At 38.3% G+C, this 21,939-nt stretch overlaps 1 protein-coding gene across 2 annotated transcripts in view; it reads right to left on the minus strand.

The window, feature by feature from the left end:
* Positions 1-21,939, minus strand: part of BABAM2 (BRISC and BRCA1 A complex member 2) — a gene marked incomplete at its 5' end in the record, with an annotated part of 454,317 nt that overhangs the window by 300,978 nt on the left and 131,400 nt on the right. For both annotated transcript variants that reach the window (XM_079721415.1, XM_079721414.1), the window contains one exon: positions 4,981-5,055. In XM_079721415.1, coding sequence (XP_079577541.1) covers positions 4,981-5,055 — 75 coding nt within the window. The remainder of the gene's footprint in view (positions 1-4,980; positions 5,056-21,939) is intronic.

The following is a 21,939-nucleotide window of genomic DNA, read 5'->3' on the forward strand; positions in this document are numbered from 1 at the left end:
TTTTTCACTGAAGTAGAACAAACAATTCTAAAATTCATATGGAAACACAAAAGACCCCTAATAGCCAAAAGAATTTTGAGAAAGAAGAACAAAGCTGGAGGTATCACATGCCCTGACATCAGACTATGCCACAAAGCTACTGTAATCAAAACAGTATGGTACTGGCACAAAAACAGACACATAGATCCATGGAACAGAATAGAGAGCCCAGAAATAAACCCACATACCTATGGTCAAATAATCTATGACAAAGGAGGCAAGAATATACAATGGAGAAAAGACAATCTCTTCAATAAGCGGTGCTGGGAAAACTTGACAGCTACATGTAAAAGAATGAAATATGAACATTTTCTCACACCATACACAAAAATAAGCTCAAAATGAATTAAAGACCTGAATGTAAGTTCTGAAACCATAAAACTCCTAGAAGAAAACATAGGCAGAACACTCTTTTACATAAATCACAGCAATATTTTTCGGATCTGTCTCCTAAGGCAGAGAAAACAAAAGGAAAAATAAACAAACAGGACCTAATTAAACTTAAAAGCTTTTGCACAGCAAAGGAAATCATCAACAAAATGAAAAGGCAACCTACCAAATGGGAAAAAATATTTGCAAATGATATGACCAATAAGGGGTTACTATCCAAAATATAAAAACAGCTCATACAACTCAATATCAAAAAAATAAACAACGCATACAAACAGCTCATACAGCTCAATATCAAAAAAACAAACAACTCAATCAAAAAGTGGGCAGAAGACCTAAATAGACATTTCTCCAAAGAAGACATACAGATGGCCAATAGGCACATGAAAAGATAGATGCTCAACATTGCTAACTATTAGAGAAATAAATCAAAACTACAATGAGGTTATCACCTCACACCATTCAGAATGGCCATCATCAAAAAGTCTACAAAAAATAAACGCTGGAGAGGGTGTGAAGAAAAAAGAACCTGCCTACACTGTTGGTGGGAATGTAAATTGGTGTAGTCACTATGGAGAACGTTATGGAGGTTCCTTAAAAAATTAAAAGTAGAGTTACCATATGATTCAGCAATCCCACTGCTGGCCATATATCTGGAAAAGATGAAAACTCTAATTCGAAATTACTCAGCCATAAAAAAGAATGAAATAATGCCATCTGTAGCAACATGGATGGACCTAGAGATTATCATACTAAATGAAGTAAGTCAGACAAAGACAAATATCATATGATATCACTTACATGTGGAATCTAAAAAAAATGATAAAAATGAACTTATTTACAAAAGAGATATAGACTCACAGACATAGAAAACAAACTTATGGTTACCAAAGGGGAATGGGGGCGGGGTGGGAATAAATTAGGAGCTTGGGATTAACAGATACACACTACTATACATAAAATAGATAAACAATAAGGACCTACTGTATAGTACAGGAAACTATATTCAGTATCTTGTAATAACCTACAATGCAAAAGAATCTGAAGAGGAATATATGTATGTATAACTGAATCACTTTGCTGTACACACAATATTGTAAATCAACTATACTTCAATGAAAAATTTTTTTAAAAAATAAAATAATAAATAAATAAACAACTGATTTAAAAATGGGCAGAACTAAAATAAACATTTTCCAAAAAACAAAACAAAACAAAACATACCTATGGCCAACAGGCACATGAAAATATGTTCAACATCAATAATGTTGATCAGAGAAATGCAAATCAAAACCACAATGAGATATCACCTCACACCTGTCAGAATGGCTATCATCAAAAAGGTCACAAACAACAAATGTTGGCAAAGCTGCAGAGAAAAGTTAACCCTGGTACACTGTTGGTGGGAATGTAAATTGGTGCAGCCACTGTGGAAAACAGCATGGAGGTGCCTCAAAAAACTAAAAATAGAACTACCACATGATCCAGCAATTTCACTCCTGGGTATTTACCCAAAGAAAACAAAAACACTAATTCAAAAAGATACATGCACCCCCATGTTCATAGCAGCACTATTTATAATACCCAAGATATGGAAGCAACCTAAATGTCCATCAACAGATGAATGGATAAATAAGATGTACTTATATACAATGGAATATTACTCAGTCATAAAAAAGAATGAAATTTTGCTATTTGCAACAACATGGATGGAGCGTATTCTCTTCAGTTGAGAAGTTCAGGGGTGCACACCTGGGCCCAAGTAGGACAGACATGGGAAAGTCAGTCTATGCCTACCTGTAATTTATTTCCTGCTACAGAAGTTTTGTTTTTTTTTTTTACTGACTGAGTTTTTATGTAAATGATTTATCTAACCCTTTGACTTACCACAGCTAAAAATAAAACCCAGACACTAAAGTCAGGACTCATTTTCAGAATAAATTCATTCTATCCCATGTAACAACCATATATGTGGACTTCCGTGGTGGCACAGTGGTTAAGAATCTGCCCGCCAATGCAGGGGACATGGGTTCGAGCCCTGGTCTGGGAAGATCCCACATGCTGCGGAGCAACTAAGCCCGTGTGCCACAACTACTGAGCCTGTGCTCTAGAGCCCGCGAGCCACAACTAGTGAGCCCACGTGCCACAACTACTGAAGCCAGCACGTCTAGAGCCCGTGCTCCGCAACAAGAGAAGCCACCGAAACAAGAAGCCCATGCACCACAATGAAGAGCAGTCCCCGTTCACCACAACTAGAGAAAGCCCACACGCAGCAACAAAGACCCAATGCAGCCAAAAAAAAAAAAAAGAAGAAGAACCATACATGCTTGGAGTATAGTATAAGGTAAAATCATATCACTGAATACTTAATGGCTTTTTCATTCTAACATCAAAAAATTTCATTAGTGGATAAAACATGTACACTTGGAAATATAAACTTATGAGTGAATGATGGCTTCATCACAGGGTGATAAAATTTCACGGTAGCAAATTGGTAGGATATGTAGTCAAACTCCATGATATCTCAATATTTAAAAGTTCTACTTTACCTTTCATTTCTTTGAGATGGTGAGGCAAAACTACATTGATGCTGTGAAGAATATCCTAACCCTAGGAATTTGAGGAAGTTACTTTTGGACTTAGACTATCAGACAGCAGGCAGGTAATTAGATTAGGAGCATCCAAATGCAAATAACATGTAGAACAGTTCCTAATGCATACTTAGTTTTAAGCATATAGCCAAATGTCCCAAGATTATGATACAACAACTTTAGGAACTTAGATCTTAAAACCCTCAATAGGTATTCTGGATTACTTCTGGTATGCAGGTAGGTATTTTTTTGCCATTGTTTTGTGTTATATAAGAGTTTCTCTTTTTTTAATTCTTGTTGTATTTTTTACTCTCTGCAGGAACTAAAGATCCAGAAAGACATTAGTGCTGCAAGGTAGGCATTTAATCTATAGTAGAAAAATCACTTCATTGTACTTTGGGAAGGTAAAAATGCTTTCCAATTCTGCCAAATAGGTTCCACCTTTTTCCTATCTGACTGGCAAGGAAAGTTAGGGCAAAACAATATAAAGTTAGAAATCTTAGAATAGAAAATATGGAAATTTGGTTTTGAAGAGGAAAAAATACATAGATTATGATCCAAGAAGTATGTTTTTCCCTTTGACCTTCAAGAACATGAGCAGAGACAACACTAAGTTCAAACAAACAGGACAACCATTCAAACTGAAAAGGCCCAACAGATCAAAACAAAGGAACTATAACTGTAAATTATGGATTAAAGTGATTATATGAATAATATACTCTCATATACTACTGAATTTTGTTTTAAATGAGCAGAAATAGAGTTTTAACTGGATACATAAAGGTCAATGAGTCTGTGATCTAAGAGTTTCCAAGGAGACTGCTTGCTATTCTAATAGAGCAAAGTAACTGCTAAAACCAAATTAATTATGCTTGGTAATCACAGGTCACAACTCGGATACACAGTGGGAAAATAGTCAACTAGAAACTAAAAATGAAAGTTTAATGAGGCACAAAAATCCCATGTTTTACTTAGGGGAAAAGAAACTAATAAGTCCCTTGGGTAGAATGTTTTAAAAAAAAAAAAGTGTTCCCTAATCTTTCCTACTGTCTATAGTTTATATTCCAGACTACACTGTATTTCCAGTCATTATCAAGATTAAGATCTAATGTTATTTATGACTATTATAGTATGCAGGAACACTTGCACAAGGATTTTTGTCTTCTCGCTACACTGTAATAAATACCATTAATTCTCTGAACAACATCAAATTTGGAAGGCAGAAATTTTTCTTACATTAGAGCAAAGCTATATCACCATAGGCTGAAGATGGCTGAGGCAATACCTTAAATCACGACCCAAATCTACATCTACGATAAACTTAGGCCTTTGTCTTAAGGCTTCCTGTTCAGAACTTGCTGGTTCCCTGGTCCATTTAGTTTTTTTTTCACACTAACCACAGCCTAGTGTGGATCTGGATTTCCTCTACAATGCATTTTGCAGACCCCTTCCCAAAGTAGCTGCTCCCAAGCCACAAGTTGCCTGCATCATATTTTAAAGAATGCCATATACACTGGCCTAACTCAATTCTAGGTCTCTCCAGGACAGTCTAACTTTCAAGGTGCCCGGGATCAACTGCGACATAAATAAAGAAAATGAAACATCCTTTAGCACAGCATAGTTAATATGCAATCCTACTTAAAGATAGAATGCATATTAAGATAATTTCTAAGAGAGTCTTTCATCCCCAAAAGATTATTAACCAAAGGCAGGTTTTTTCCCAATGTTTAATTTGCTTTTACTAATTTTGTCTTATAAGGAAAAATCCATTTTGAAATGATTTTTAGGGCTACTATTTTAGCTTTTAGGTAACAATAACTCAGTGGATCTTCATGTAATATATTTTTAAATAGAATTCATCATCTGAGCAAAATGCTGGCAAACCGTGCAAATATTCAGAGTTAAATAATGACTTAAAAAGCTCATTTACATTCTCACACTGATAATCATATACTTTTACCTTGAGCAGGTATGTGGGAATATTGCTGAAATCCACTGGCAACTTCAAAAGGAAACGAGCTGAAAATTCACCAGTCTGCAGGGAACAAAAAGGTTTAATAATAAGATTAAAACAAAAAATAGATTGTGAAGTGACAATTACAGCCAAGGCCACAAGTTCAACCTGTTTGAACTGCAGGTATCTTCAATTTGGGTTTCCTAACATCAAGCAAGAAAAGAAGGCTGAAAAAGTAGGGGAGGATCAAAAGCACTATTAAATTATTAGTTACTAAAAAGCACAATTAGAATTTTTTAAATCTGCATTTTAAATGTGCAATAGAATTATAATGCAGTAATATTACCTTTTTGTTTTTTAAAAGGATGAAAAGAATACATGAATGTGTGATTTTTTTTAATCCAAACAATAGGCACAGACCTGCCCATTCGATTCATCTGACTTTACTAAAGCATTCAGACCACTTCACTAATATTTATAACCCATAAGCTAATGACATAAATCACCATCCTTTATAGTACGTCTGGAAGTAAAAACAAAGGTCAAACTTCAACCCATGCATATAAAGCAGTACATCAGTGGGTACCCCAAATAAGACTCTAATCACTTGACAATCTGTTAATATCATTATCATCCACTAAAATTTTTCAGTAATTCTTTCCATGAACTAGTCTCTATAGGAAAGATGTGCAGAGGTTTGGTGATTTAAAACATTTAACTAAGCTTAAATAATAGCTTCTATTTTTTTCTAAAAGAGAAAACTCATGTAAAAGAAAAAAGTTTCCCTCTCAATTTATGATGATGGGAAATCATAATAATATTTTTTCTTTTTTATGATGGGAAAGGCTAAGGAATCACATGTTTTAAAAAAAAAAACTTTGGCATAGTCTAGAGGAGGGGTTTTTCCAACTGGGCTATGCAGACACCTAGGGGTTCTAAGAAACCTCTGCAAAGGCAACAAAGAGGGGTGCTGAGCTGGTGGGGTCCTGGGTCTTCCAGGGATTTTGCAGCTTGGGATTTTGACATCTTGGGTTTCATTATGAAATTCTGTTTGAATAAAGAACTCTGGGGACTTCCGGGTAAGATGGCGGAAGAGTAAGACGCGGAGATCACCTTCCTCCTCACGGATACACCAGAAATACAGCTACACGTGGAACAACTCCTACAGAACACCTACTGAACGCTGGCAGAAGACCCCAGACCTCCCAAAAGGCAAGAAACTCCCCACATACCTGGGTAGGGCAAAGCGGAGAGATTCCCGCACAGAGGATCGGTGCCGAGCGGCACTCACCAGCCCGAGAGGCTTGTCTGCTCGCCCGCCGGGGCGGGCGGCGCTGGAAGCTGAGGCTCGGGCTTCGGTCAGAGCGCAGGGAGAGGACTGGGGCTGGCGGCGAGAACTCAGCCTGAAGGGGGCTAATGTGCCACAGCTAGCCGGGAGGGAGTCCGGGAAAACTCTGGAGCTGCCGAAGAGGCAAGAGACTTTTTCTCCCCTCTTGGTTTCCTGGTGCGCGAGGAGCGGGGATTAAGAGCGCTGCTTAAAGGGGGCTCCACAGATGGGCGCGAGTCGCGACTGAAAGCGCGGAGCCCAGTGACGGGCGTGGGACGCTGGGGCTGCTGCTGCCGCCGCCAAGAAGCCGGTGTGCGAGCGCAGGTCACTGTCCACACCGCCCTTCCGGGAGCCTGTGCAGCCCGCCACTGCCGGGGTCCCGGGATCCAGGGGCGGCTTCCCTGGGAGAACGCACGGCGCGCCTCGGGCTGGTGCAACGTCACGCCGACCTCTGCCGCTGCAGGCTCGCCCCGCACTCCATGCCCCTCCCTCCCGCCCGGCCTGAGTGAGCCAGAGTTCCCGAAGAGGCTGCTCCTTTAACCCTTTCCTGTCTGAGCGAAGAACAGACGCCCTCCGGCGACCTACACGCAGAGGCGGGGCCAAATCCAAAGCTGAGACCCGGGAGCTGTGAGAACAAAGAAGAGAAAGGGAAACCTCTCCCAGCAGCCTCAGAAGCAGCGGATTAAAGCTCCACAATCAACTTGATGTACCCTGCATCTGTGGAATACATGAATAGACAACAAATCATCCCAAATTGAGGAGCCAGGAGTCAGTACTGTGCCTCTGAGGTGGGAGAGCCAACTTCAGGACACTGGTCCACAAGAGACCTCCCAGCTCCACATAATATCAAACGGCGAAAATCTTCCAGAGATCTCCATCTCAACACCAGCACCCAGCTTCACTCAACGACCAGCAAGCTACAGTGCTGGACACCCTATGCCAAACAACTAGCAAGACAGGAACACAACGCCACCCATTAGCAGAGAGGTGGCCTAAAATCATAAAAAGTCTGCAGACACCCCAAAACACACCACCAGACGTGGACCTGCCCACCAGAAAGACAAGATCCAGCCTCATCCACCAGAACACAGGCACTAGTCCCCTCGACCAGGAAACCTACACAACCCACTAAACCAACCTTAGCCACTGGGGACAGACACCAAAAACAACAGGAACTACGAACCTGCAGCCGGCAAAAAGGAGACCCCAAACACAGTAACATAAGCAAAATGAGAAGACAGAAAAACACACAGCAGGAGAAGGAGCAAGATAAAAACCCACCAGACCTAACAAATGAAGAGGTAATAGGCAGTCTATCTGAAAAAGAATTCAGAATAATGATAGTAAAGATGATCCAAAATCTTGGAAATAGAATAGACAAAATGCAAGAAACAGTTAACAAGGACCTAGTAGAACTAAAGATGAATCAAGCATCGATTAAAAACACAATAAATGAAATGAAAAATACTCTAGATGGGATCAATAGCAGAATAACTGAGGCAGAAGAACGGATAAGTGAGGTGGAAGATAAAATAGTGGAAATAACTAATGCAGAGCAAAATAAAGAGAAAAGAATGAAAAGAACAGAGGACAATATCAGAGACCTCTGGGACAACATTAAACGCACCAACATTCGAATTATAGGGGTTCCAGAAGAAGAAGAGAAAAAGAAAGGGACTGAGAAAATATTTGAAGAGATTATAGTTGAAAACTTCCCTAATATGGGAAAGGAAATAGTTAATCAAGTCCAGGAGGCACAGAGAGTCCCATACAGAATAAATCCAAGAAGAAATACGCCAAGACACATATTAATCAAACTGTCAAAAATTAAACACAAAGAAATCATATTAAAAGCAGCAAGGCAAAAACAACAAATAACACACAAGGGAATCCCCATCAGGATAACAGCTGATCTCTCAGCAGAAACTCTACAAGCCAGAAGGGAGTGGCAGGACATAATTAAAGTGATGAAGGAGAGAAACCTGCAACCAAGATTACTCTACCCAGCAAGGATCTCATTCAGATTTGATGGAGAAATTAAAACGTTTACAGACAAGCAAAAGCTGAGAGAGTTCAGCACCACCAAACCAGCTTTACAACAAATGCTAAAGGAACTTCTCTAGGCAAGAAACACAACAGAAGGAAAAGACCTACAATAACGAACCCAAAACAATTAAGAAAATGGGAATAGGAACATACATATCGATAATTACCTTAAATGTAAATGGACTAAACGCTCCCACCAAAAGACACAGATTGGCTGAATGGATACAAAAACAAGACCCATATATATGCTGTCTACAAGAGACCCACTTCAGACCTAGAGACACATACAGACTGAAAGTAAGGGGATGGAAAAAGATATTCCATGCAAATGGAAACCAAAAGAAAGCTGGAGTAGCAATTCTCATATCAGACAAAATAGACTTTAAAATAAAGACTACTAGAAGAGACAAAGAAGGACACTACATAATGATCAAGGGATCGATCCAAGAAGAAGATATAACAATTGTAAATATTTATGCACCCAACATAGGAGCACCTCAATACATAAGGCAAACACTAACAGCCATAAAAGGAGAAATCGACAGTAACACAATCATAGTAGGGGACTTTAACACCCCACTTTCACCAATGGACAGATCATCCAAAATGAAAATAAATAAGGAAACACAAGCTTTAAATGATACATTAAACAAGATGGACTTAATTGATATTTATAGGACATTCCATCCAAAAACAACAGAATACACATTTTTCTCAAGTGCTCATGGAACATTCTCCAGGATAGATCATATCTTGGGTCACAAATCAAGCCTTGGTAAATTTAAGAAAATTGAAATTGTATCAAGTATCTTTTCCGACCACAATGCTATGAGACTAGATATCAATTACAGGAAAAGAGCTATAAAAAATACAAACACATGGAGGCTAAACAATACATTACTTAATAACGAAGTGATCACTGAAGAAATCAAAGAGGAAATTAAAAAATACCTAGAAACAAATGACAATGGAGACACGACGACCCAAAACCTATGGGATGCAGCAAAAGCAGTTCTAAGAGGGAAGTTTATAGCAATACAATCCCACCTTAAGAAACAGGAAATATCTCGACTAAACAACCTAACCTTGCACCTAAAGCAATTAGAGAAAGAAGAACAAAAACATCCCAAAGTTAGCAGAAGGAAAGAAATCATAAAAATCAGATCAGAAATAAATGAAAAAGAAATGAAGGAAACAATAGCAAAGATCAATAAAACTAAAAGCTGGTTCTTTGAGAAGATAAACAAAATTGATAAACCATTAGCCAGACTCATCAAGAAAAAAAGGGAGAAGACTCAAATCAATAGAATTAGAAATGAAAAAGGAGAAGTAACAACTGACACTGCAGAAATACAAAAGATCGTGAGAGATTACTATAAGCAACTCTATGCCAATAAAATGGACAACCTGGAAGAAATGGACAAATTCTTAGAAATGCACAACCTGCCAAGACTGAATCAGGAAGAAATAGAACATATGAACAGACCAATCACAAGCACTGAAATTGAAACTGTGATAAAAAATCTTCCAACAAACAAAAGCCCAGGACCAGATGGCTTCACAGGCGAATTCTATCAAGCATTTAGAGAAGAGCTAACGCCTATCCTTCTCAAACTCTTCCAAAATATAGCAGAGGGAGGAACACTCCCAAACTCATTCTACGAGGCCACCATCACCTTGATACCAAAACCAGACAAGGATGTCACAAAGAAAGAAAACTACAGGCCAATATCACTGATGAACATAGATGCAAAAATCCTCAACAAAATACTAGCAAACAGAATCCAACAGCACATTAAAAGGATCATACACCATGATCAAGTGGGGTTTATCCCAGGAATGCAAGGATTCTTCAATATACGCAAATCAATCAACGTGATACACCATATTAACAAATTGAAGGAGAAAAACCATATGATCATCTCAATAGATGCAGAGAAAGCTTTCGACAAAATTCAACACCCATTCATGATAAAAACCCTGCAGAAAGTAGGCATAGAGGGAACTTTCCTCAACATAATAAAGGCCATATATGACAAACCCACAGCCAGCATCGTCCTCAATGGTGAAAAACTGAAACCATTTCCACTAAGATCAGGAACAAGACAAGGTTGCCCACTCTCACCACTCTTATTCAACATAGTTTTGGAAGTTTTAGCCACAGCAATCAGAGAAGAAAAGCAAATAAAAGGAATCCAAATTGGAAAAGAAGAACTAAAGCTGTCACTGTTTGCAGATGACATGATACTATACATAGAGAATCCTAAAGATGCTACCAGAAAACTACTAGAGCTAATCAATGAATTTGGTAAAGTTGCAGGATACAAAATTAATGCACAGAAATCTCTGGCATTCCTATATACTAACGATGAAAAATCTGAAAGTGAAATCAAGGAAACACTCCCATTTACCATTGCAACAAAAAGAATAAAATATCTAGGAATAAACCTACCTAAGGAGACAAAAGACCTGTATGCAGAAAATTATAAGACACTGATGAAAGAAATTAAAGATGATACAAATAGATGGAGAGATGTACCATGTTCTTGGATTGGTAGAATCAACATTGTGAAAATGACTCTACTACCCAAAGCAATCTACAGATTCAATGCAATCCCTATCAAAATACCACTGGCATTTTTCACAGAACTAGAACAAAAAATTTCACAATTTGTATGGAAACACAAAAGACCCCGAATAGCCAAAGCAATCTTGAGAACGAAAAATGGAGCTGGAGGAATCAGGCTCCCTGACTTCAGACTATACTACAAAGCTACAGTAATCAAGACAGTATGGTACTGGCACAGAAACAGAAAGATAGATCAATGGAACAGGATAGAAAGCCCAGAGATAAACCCACGGACATATGGTCACCTTATCTTTGATAAAGGAGGCAGGAATGTACAGTGGAGAAAGGACAGCCTCTTCAATAAGTGGTGTTGGGAAAACTGGACAGGGACATGTAAAAGTATGAGATTCGATCACTCCCTAACACCATACACAAAAATAAGCTCAAAATGGATTAAAGACCTAAATGTAAGGCCAGACACTATCAAACTCTTAGAGGACAACATAGGCAGAACACTCTATGACATAAATCACAGCAAGATCCTTTTTGACCCACCTCCTAGAGAAATGGAAATAAAGACAAAAATAAACACATGGGACCTAATGAAACTTAAAAGCTTTTGCACAGCAAAGGAAACCATAAACAAGACCAAAAGACAACCCTCAGAATGGGAGAAAATATTTGCAAATGAAGCAACTGACAAAGGATTAATCTCCAAAATTTATAAGCAGCTCATGCAGCTCAATAACAAAAAAACAAACAACCCAATCCAAAAATGGGCAGAAGACCTAAATAGACATTTCTCCACAGAAGATATACAGACTGCCAACAAACACATGAAAGGATGCTCAACATCTTTACTAATTAGAGAAATGCAAATCAAAACTACAATGAGATATCATCTCACACCAGTCAGAATGGCCATCATCAAAAAATCTAGAAACAATAAATGCTGGAGAGGGTGTGGAAAAAAGGGAACACTCTTGCACTGCTGGTGGGAATGTGAATTGGTACAGCCACTATGGAGAACGGTATGGAGGTTCCTTAAAAAACTACAAATAGAACTACCATATGACCCTGCAATCCCACTACTGGGCATATACCCTGAGAAAACCATAATTCAAAAAGAGACATGTACCAAAATGTTCATAGCAGCCCTATTTACAATAGCCCGGAGATGGAAACAACCTAAGTGTCCATCATTGGATGAATGGGTAAAGAAGATGTGGCACATACATACAATGGAATATTACTCAGCCATAAAAAGAAATGAAATTGAACTATTTGTAATGAGGTGGATGGACCTAGAGTCTGTCATACAGAGTGAAGTAAGTCAGAAAGAGAAAGACAAATACTGTATGCTGACACATATATATGGAATTTAAGAAAAAAAAAGGTCATGAAGAACATAGGGGTAAGACAGGAATAAAGACACAGACCTACTAGAGAATGGACTTGAGGATATGGGGAGGGGGAAGGGTAAGCTGTGACAAAGTGAAAGAGCGGCATGGACATATATACACTACCAAACGTAAGGTAGATAGCTAGTGGGAAGCAGCCGCATAGCACAGGGAGATCAGCTCGGTGCTTTGTGACCGCCTGGAGGGGTGGGATAGGGAGGGTGGGAGGGAGACGCAAAAGGGAGGGGATATGGGAACATATGTATACATATAACTGATTAAATTTGTGATAAAGCAAAAAATAAAAAAAATAAAATAAAAAAAAAAAAAAAAAAAAAAAAAAGAACTCTGGGGATGATCTAGAGCTACTCTAAAGAGTGGGTCTCCACCTTTTTCATATTATGACCACTAGACAGCTCCCTGAATCTCCACTGTCTACCCCCCTTAAAAATATGAGCACCGTAAACTCCCTAACACATCTTTAAACATAGCAGGCATTTACAAATATTTTTTATGGATGGGTGGATGAACGCACATAAGGAGGCATGCACACCTCTTACAGAAGATTTCACAAGAGCCACCACTCCTTTCTACAAACACCCAAGCAACTGGCTTCAAGGTCCTGGCCCTAATTTTAAAACTCTGACCTAAAACCTTGAAAATGCAAACAGAAATATAAACCTTGAGCTCAAAAGATAAAAATGATAGCTACAATCTGCACTGTGTGCTCTTTTACTGTTTACAACATCTTTTAACTTACGTCAACCTCTGGCTAAGGACAGAGCACTTCTCCATCACCACAAGCCTAACCCCATGACAGAAAAGGCAGAAAAGAGAGAACCAAATGGACAGAATCAAAGCTGAGGTCCCAGAAGTCACTGTGTCACCAGGAATGCCAACGGTGAGAAACAGCGATACTCCTTAGAGCTGAGCAGCTGTGCTCTTCCTTTGATATTTATTCCTCATTTCAGTAACTGGTAATTCCATTCTTTTAGTCTCTCAGACCAGAAACCTCAAATCATTCTTGACACAGTATGGAAGCCCAATCGTGCAGGCTACTTGCAACTCAACACTTAAGAGAATAGTTAAGAGCTACTTAAGGATCTCTAAACAGCTCATCATCGTGGACGGGAGGGGAAGGTTTGTGAAAGATCCTAATAAAATTCTTACCTTCTGTTATAGTCCAAAATTGCTAGAAAGATGTGGTTTTAGTGTAATGTTAAGCTCCTAGAGGACTAACATATCCTGTGAAGTGTGATTCTTTGGCCCTAAGTACAGGAAGTCATACTTTGAAAGGGTTAAGTATAGGAGCAACAGAGTTATATGGGAACTTATAAGAGGAGCATCTAGCTCAGTAGGAGTTTGGGAAGAACAGAAACGTCTTCCTTTAGTGCTGCATACAGTACTATAGAGGGAGGAACACTCATAAAAGAATACATGTTCCCAAACAATTGTCCCCGTTCTTTCTCCTATATTCTCTATTTTTTCCTGTTTACCCACTCACTCCCATCAGCATGCAAACATCATTAAAAAGGTCTTTCTTGACTTCATATCCCTCTTCAGGTCCCATCTCATTTCTCTGTTCTACTTTACAAAATAATCTCCTGTAAAGAATTAGTCTATATTCGAGGTCTACATTTCCTCTTTTATTATTCTCTCCAGAACCCTCTACCAGTCAGCCTTTCCTCCACACCTCTCTACCAAAACAGCTCATCAAGGTCACCAATGACCACACCACTGCCAAATCCAATGGTCATTTCTCAGTCCTCATCTTATTACTGTTCTATCAGCAGCATTCCGACATAGCTGATCACTTTTTTCCTGGAACATTCTTTACTTGACTTCCAGGATCCCAGTCTCTCTTGGCTCTTCTCTGCTTCTCCACTGGCCCTCCCTCTGGTCTTCCCAACCTCTAAACGCTGAAGTGTACCAGCACTTAACCCCAAGACCTCTTTTCTTTATCTACACTCCCCCAGGTGAGCTCATCCAGGTTCTTGACTTTAAATACCATTTATATGCTGATGATTCCCAACTATTTTATCTCCATCCCAGACCTCTTCCTAACCTGAGTTTCATTTATCCAACTACCACGATGAAAACCAAAATCCTGATTTTGTGTTTTTCCTTTGATATTTATTCCTCATTTCAGTGAATGGCAATTTCATTCTTTCTGTCTCTCAGGCCAAAAACTTCAGCGTCATCCTTGATTCCTATCTTTCTCTTGCTTCCACATTCCAAATGGCAGCAAATCCTACTGACTCCACTGTCAGTTTCTATCCTCAGTCCAGCCACTTCTCACCCCCTCCACAACCACCTTGTCTGAGCCATTATTATCTCCAGCCTGGATGACTGCAACTACCCCTAACTGCTTCTGCCCTTGCTCACTTGCAGTTGATTGCCATCACCACAGGCAGAGAGGTCTTTTCAACACACTCATCAGATTACGTTCCTCCTTTGCTCAAAAGTCTCAAATGGTAGGGATTTAGCTCCTTCACAGAGGAGTCTGACAAGGTAACAAACAATTGAGCAAAGATGTGAAAAAGGTGTGAAAAATACACAAAAAAATGTGTATTTTTGAAAACAACAACAAAAGGAGTGAAATGTGAGATTTAAAAAATTAAAACAGCTCTTGTACATATAAGGTAGTCAGAAAGATAATTACATATTTAGCACTTGGACTCATTTGAACTGCTAGTTATTTTAGTCCATGCACTGCACTGTAGCTCTTTTGCCCTATTTTAGTTTGTACAATGTATTTTTATTCTACTGGCTATTTTAGACCAACATTCTTTTAAAAATGCTCAGACAATCCCTACTTTATCCCTTCTCAAAATGTTGATCCTAGAACTAATAAATTTATGTTTATTGGCAAAAGACTGATTTATACAGCTAAATTTATAATAAGAGAAATGCTGATCTCAGGACTAATATTAATTTGTGTTTATCAGCAATGGGCTGATTTACACAACTAAATTCAAAATAAAAGAAACTTAAGACTGTGAAAAGAATTTGGTCTACTGGAAACCATAAAAAGTACTTTATGATCTCCAACTTTCAAGCCTACTATACATTCTTTATTTTGCCTTTGAGAGAATAAAGAAAACTTAGTACTTGTTTCTAACAGCGTTGGAAATGTTGGAGACTAACGTTCTAGAATTCAGTTTTCACTTCTGCCACTGATTTTCCTTGTGACCTATAAGTTAATCTTTTTTTGTGAAACTGAGTAAATGGTGATTTAAAACATGTCTTAATGTAAAATTTGAGCCATAAACATTATATGAGGAGCAAAACACAAGTGAAAATCCTCCTGGAGTTCTACCTCAGACAGTGACCATTCCTGTGTTTTTATATCTGAAGTTCCAACAGTTATTCAAGCAATTTACTGCCACTCTGTTGCAACGTCAAAGATTGCTCCCATAGCAATCTTTCTTGTAAGCCGAAAATGAGACATTTAGATGTAGCCAAGTCAACATAATCATTTGATTTTCTTTTTGTCAGTCTTTGGTCAAATCTTCTCTTGGATAGACGTAGAAGATTATCTGACCTATGACTGTTAAAATGTCAGCCATTCTGCCAACTGCCTTAATGGCAATTTTCCCAGCATTAGCAATAAATATGTGCATCCTTCCTTTTTCAAGTTATAGTACCTTGGCAAGTAACTTAAACTAACAACATGGAGTTTTGGCAATTTATTAGGTCTAAGCTTTTCTTCTGGTAATAGCAGCTGTGTCATAGTTCTCTTTTCCTTTCAGAAGTGACAGGTAGACATCTTGAGCAGAATGGATCCCAAACCCAGGTTGCTCTGCAAAGGGAAATTTTATTTCCTTTCTTAGAGACTGTTCGCTGTCAACAAACAAGCTGTCATCTGAAATTGACTGCTCTTACTGCTTAGGTAGCTAAAAGCTAAGAAATACTCAACAGTGGCTATAACTTTAGCTGGTGACAGCCTGGTAAGGATGATGCTTTAAATAGACTCTGACAACCAATAGCCTAAGCCTGGAGGTTGTTCCTTGTTAAACGCATAATTATCTACCACATGTGAGAAGGAAAGCCAAAGTTAGTCTGATTAGAACATCTCACACTTCACAAAAATGTTTTCTAAGATATATCATTTAATTATTCCCAAACCCTGTTCAGCAGATATAATTCATTTATACCTATTTTAGAAATCAGAAAACTGAGGCTCAGTCAAGAAACCTGCCTGCAGTCATTGAGAGAGTAATAAAGAGTCAGAACTCAACCTTAAGACTTAAAATTTATTCATCCATTCATTACTGTAGATTAAGAGCCTAAAATCTGCCAGGCCCTATATGAGGCACTGCAAACACAGTGAGTAAAAGAGACATGATCCCTGCCCTCCTGGAGCTTATGGTCTAGTGAGTGAGTCAGACATTAATCCAAAATAACACTCCTATAAATTACAACCTGTGAAAAACACTATCCATGAAAGGGCAGAGGGCTCTGAGAGCATTTTCAGGAAGACCTGGCCTGTTCAGGCTTTGGGGCTCATTACTTGAGGGAACTTTAAAAAGCTGAGTCAAAAGACCATGTGGAAAAATAAACAATCAATACCAGCCAGGAAAACTGTGAAGAAGAAAAGCAATGAGAGGAGGCTAGTTACACCAGGTAACAAAGCATCATATAATCACACAGTAATTACAGCAGCATAGTACTGGTGTTAAATCAACAGACAGACTAATAGAACAGGAAGTAAGTCCAGAAATAAGCCCAAAAAGATTTAGTGTGTGATTGATAGTGTGGGACAACTGGAGCCATAAAGGAATAAGTAAAACTTAGATCCATATTTTACATCATATATAAGGAAAAAGTCCAAGTGGATTAAGAATTTCACTGTAAAAACTAAAACTGTAAAGAAGCAAACATTGACGAATGTCTTTATAAAACCTTGCAGCGGAGAATGACTTTCTAATTCAGAAGCCACAAAGGAAAAGATAGATAAACTTGACTACCTGAACATAAAAATTTTCTGGATGGCAAGAAAACACCATCAACAATGTTAAAAGACAACTGGCAAACTGAGGAAAGTATATTTTCAACTCCATCACAAAGAGCTAATGCTCTTAATGAAAAAGAGATTTAAAACCCAAAAGAATAACAGGAAAGGATAAACAGAAAAGAAACACAAATAACTCTTAAACATATGAAAATATTCTAAACCCCATTCATATCAAAAAATATACAAATTAAAACTAAATTGAACATCATTTTCCACCAAACCGATTGGCAGAAATCTATCAGCATTTTAAAGATATCACTGCACTGTCTTCTCACCTCCATTGTTTTTGATGAACAGTTAGTGGTGACACAAATAATTTTCACCTACATATAAAGTGTTATTTTCTGTGGTCACTTAAAATTTTCTCTTTATGTTTGGTTTTCAGTATTTTGACTATGATGTGTCTTGTTTTTTCCTTGCATTTGTCTTGGTTGGGGTTTGTTGAGATTCTTGAATCTGTAAATGTATATCTTCCACCATATTTAGAAATATCTGGGCATTATTTAATCAAATATTTTCCTGTTTTCTTTCACGCATATTAAACATTTGGATTTTGTACCATAAGCTCTGCTTTCCCTTCTAAGTATCAACCCCCATCTAGTATCTGCTGCTTTTGATCACTCTCCAGTGCCCTGAGGCACATGGCTTTATATCTGCGGATGGGTTAGTCTAATAGGAGCTACCCGGTAATTATGCAAAGTGGAATCTGACAGAAACCTGCAAATACGTTTGATTTATGATTGGCACTGCTGTGGAGAAACAACCACTCTCATATATTGCTGCTGGGTTAATAAATTGGTATAAACATTATGAGGGCATTCTGGTGATAAAATTATAAACACACATAATCTTTGATCCAGCAATTCCACTTCTAGTTATTTATCTTACAGACATACTGGAACACATGCAAAGTGACATGTACAAGATTATTTATTCCAGTCTTATTTGTAACATCGAAAGATTCAAAACAACTTTAATGCCCAACAACAGAATTCAGATTAAATAAATTATGGTTCAATTATTCAGTGTAATAATATACAATTATTTTTTAAAGGAATGCTTATATGGAAAAAAATCTCTGAGCTATATTAAGTCAAAAGTAAGGTGCAAAACAGAGTATATATGTTACCATTTGCTTATATGTGCATAAAGAAACTCTGAAAAACTACAATAGGTAAAAGCTACACCAGTGCTTATTTGGGGGGGAGAAGCAAAGGAAGGTGGTTTGATTTGGGTGGACACAAGACAATGATGGGGGGGAGACTTTTCACTATATATCTTTTAATACATTTTGATTTTTGAACACTATGAACATATTACCCACTCAAAGAAATTTTAAGGGATTTGAAAAGTAAAATTAAAAGTGTGTATAATGAGATGCTCATAATTCATGCACTCATTCATTTATTCAACAAACATTTACTGAGCACCTACCATGCCAAGTCCCAGGCTGGGTAATGGAGATCTTAAGACCAACAAAATACAGTCTGTCTATCTTGACTAGACAAACAAAATATTACAGTGTGATGTTTGGAGAGAGATATTTACAGGATGTGGAGGTAACTAAGTTAAGACTCTTAATTTCAGGTGACAGAATTCTAATTCAAACTAACTTGAGCAAATAAAAGAGAATTTATTTAAAAGATATGCGGTATCTCAGGGAATCTAAGATTAAAAAAGCAGCCCACACCTAGAGGGGTGGGATAGGGAGGGTGGGAGAGAGATGCAAGAGGGAGGAGATGTGGGGATGTATGTATACATACAGCTGATTCACTTTGTTATACAACAGAAACTAACACACCAGTGTAAAGCAATTATACTCTAATAAAGATGTTAAAAAAAATAAAGCAGCCCAGCCTCAGTTCAAAGGACTCTAATGCCCCCAGAATTTTCTGTCTCTTATCTCTGCTCTCTCTGTGCTTCGTCTTACTTTCTATTTACCACTTTCTGATTCTTTTGACTAAATAATATGAGAAAAAAAAAGGTCCTAGAGTTACATGTTACAGACCAGCTACCCATAACAAGACCAATCTCACTCTCAGAACTAACTCCAAAATCCCAAGCAAGAACTCTGTTTGGCTTAGGTGCCTCCTGATCTAATCAACACTATTTCCACAGTTTTTACAGTGAAAAAGTTAATGTTACCATAAATTCATTGAAATAACTGAAAAACTAGGAAACTTTTTGGGGGAGGCAGGGTTGAGTTATATGTACATTTCCCAAAAGTCCTAAAAAAGTATGAGGGGCTTTCTTACAGAACACATCAAATACAAGATTCTTCATCTTTTTCCTTTTACTACGTGGAGAGAAGGCTTTAAAAAGTAGACTCAGCCGGTCCTTTGGAGATACCCGTAGGTTCTCCTCATGCTGAGGAAATTGTGCAAGGGGTGCTCCCAATATCTAAATACCATCGAAAATGGGGCACCCAAGACTCAGAACAAACAAGTGGCTTCACAAATGCAAGTAAGCAGCACCATTCCAGCCCTCCCTCACACGCTGCTGTGCGAGGTGCAGGCAAAGGATTCCCTCTGTGTTTCCTAATGTTTCCGTAAAACCAGGTCTTTTCCACTTGACTGGCCCTGCTGCTAAAGGAAACTTGAACTTTCTACTGATGCTTGCATTATATTTAAAAAAAAAACAAACAGTAATAAAGGTCCTTTTAAAAGTCAGTGAGATTGGAAAAGCTATCATGTTTACTTTAAATGTCTGGAGATATAAAGCAATTTAGGTATACACACACACACACACACACACACACACACATACTACTTTTAGTGAATAAACTAAAAAACTGAGGTATAAACTACTGTGACCAAGATCCTAAGTACTCCTACTGACATACAGGTCAAAATCCAACATAACAAATTCCATTATGCAAACAATAAAATTGTGAGAGCCTCTGCCATGGGATCATTTATTTTAAATAATGCTCAACTCATAATAGTTCCATGTGGTTAAAAACAAAAACAAACAAACAAATCTGGACAGTTCCAGGAAGTGACTATTATAGATTTGACTACCATGCTACACTCCTTCCAAAGGACAGCCACAAGTTTATCCCCGCCACAGGTCAAATGCCATCAGAGCATAACTCCCAAGTAGCATAAATTAAAGGGGGATGATGAGAAGCCCCCTGTATCCCCTGCTCCCTGTGGCTGACTGGCGTCACTGAATACCTACTCCATCCGCGTGGCCAGTGGTGAAAAGGCTGTCCACTTCCAGAGCCCCTCCAGCTATTCTGATCCCTCTCTGAGCACTCTCTCCCTCCTCTTCCACCATTCTAGACCAGTGCTGCCCAAGAGACAGAGAGATAGAGAGAAGGAATGCAATACACAAATGTGAGCCATATATACATACGCCATTGGAGATTAGTTAACATTTTCTAACAGCCACATGTAAAAAGATAAAGAGGGACTTCCCTGGTGGCCCAGGGGTAAAGGATCTGCCTTCCAGTGCAGCAGTGGCCTGGGCTCGATCCCTGGTCAGGGAAATAAGATCCCAACTAAGCCTGCACGCCACAACTACTGAGCTCATGTGCCACAACTAGAGAGCCTATGTGCTGCAAACTACAGAGCCCACGTACCCTGGAGCCTGCACGCCACAACTAGACGAGAGAAAACCCGCGTGCCATGAAGAAAGATCCCGCACGCCTGAATGAAGATCCCGCATGCCACAACTAAGACCCGATGTAGCCAGAAGTAAAAATTAAATAAATAAACAATAAATAAATCTTTTAAAAAAATAAAATAAAAAGAGAAAGAAAAACAGGTGAAATTAATTTTAATAATATGTCCCAATATATCCAGAATATTATCATTTCCACGTTATCAACATTAAAAAATTATTAACAAGATCATTTTTTGGTGCCAATTCTTTGAACTCTGCTGTGTATTTCACACTTGCATACATCTCAATTCAGACCAGCCACATTTCAAGTGCTCAACAGTCACTTATGTATAGTCAGGGGTTCCTGTTTTGGACAGCACAGTTCAAGATATTTTTCCATTAACATTAATTCCTATGTTAAGTTAGTTACTCCCTGTCACAAATACTTGAAGAGCTACCTGAGCTACCAAATGCTATGAACCTGGAACACTCCTGACAGCAAGGTTGGTAAATGTCACCTGGTTAGTGGGAATGAACATGGGACCCATGCCTCTTGCAGCTAATATGTTTTTTCCTTCTTCCTCCAAATACTATCTGAACTTACTGCCTTTACTTTGTCTTCACCACTTCCCTTGCTGATACCCTGAAATCTGTTCCCCCAACCTCAGAACCCCACCAAAACTACTCCTGGAAAGATAAGCAACACTCTCTTTCTTAAAAAGTAACTCTCCCTTTCCCCTTGTTTTCCATACTTAATCTGCACCTTGGTGATATCAACTTCTACTGGTCCACATATGGTACTTTATGATTAACAGCATTTTCAGAGATAAGACAGGAACAATCACTGAACTACAATTTACTGAGCAACTACTATAATAAGTTACTTCAAATATATACAAAAGAAGGCTAATAATAATAACAATAATACTTTGTGTTACACAACTCCACCGTTTGCTTAATTTTGCTTGCTTCGCACACAGGGGATCTAATTTAATCTTTG

Source organism: Hyperoodon ampullatus, assembly GCF_949752795.1.
Source record: "Hyperoodon ampullatus genome assembly, chromosome: 15".
NCBI classification, from domain to species: domain Eukaryota; kingdom Metazoa; phylum Chordata; class Mammalia; order Artiodactyla; family Ziphiidae; genus Hyperoodon; species Hyperoodon ampullatus.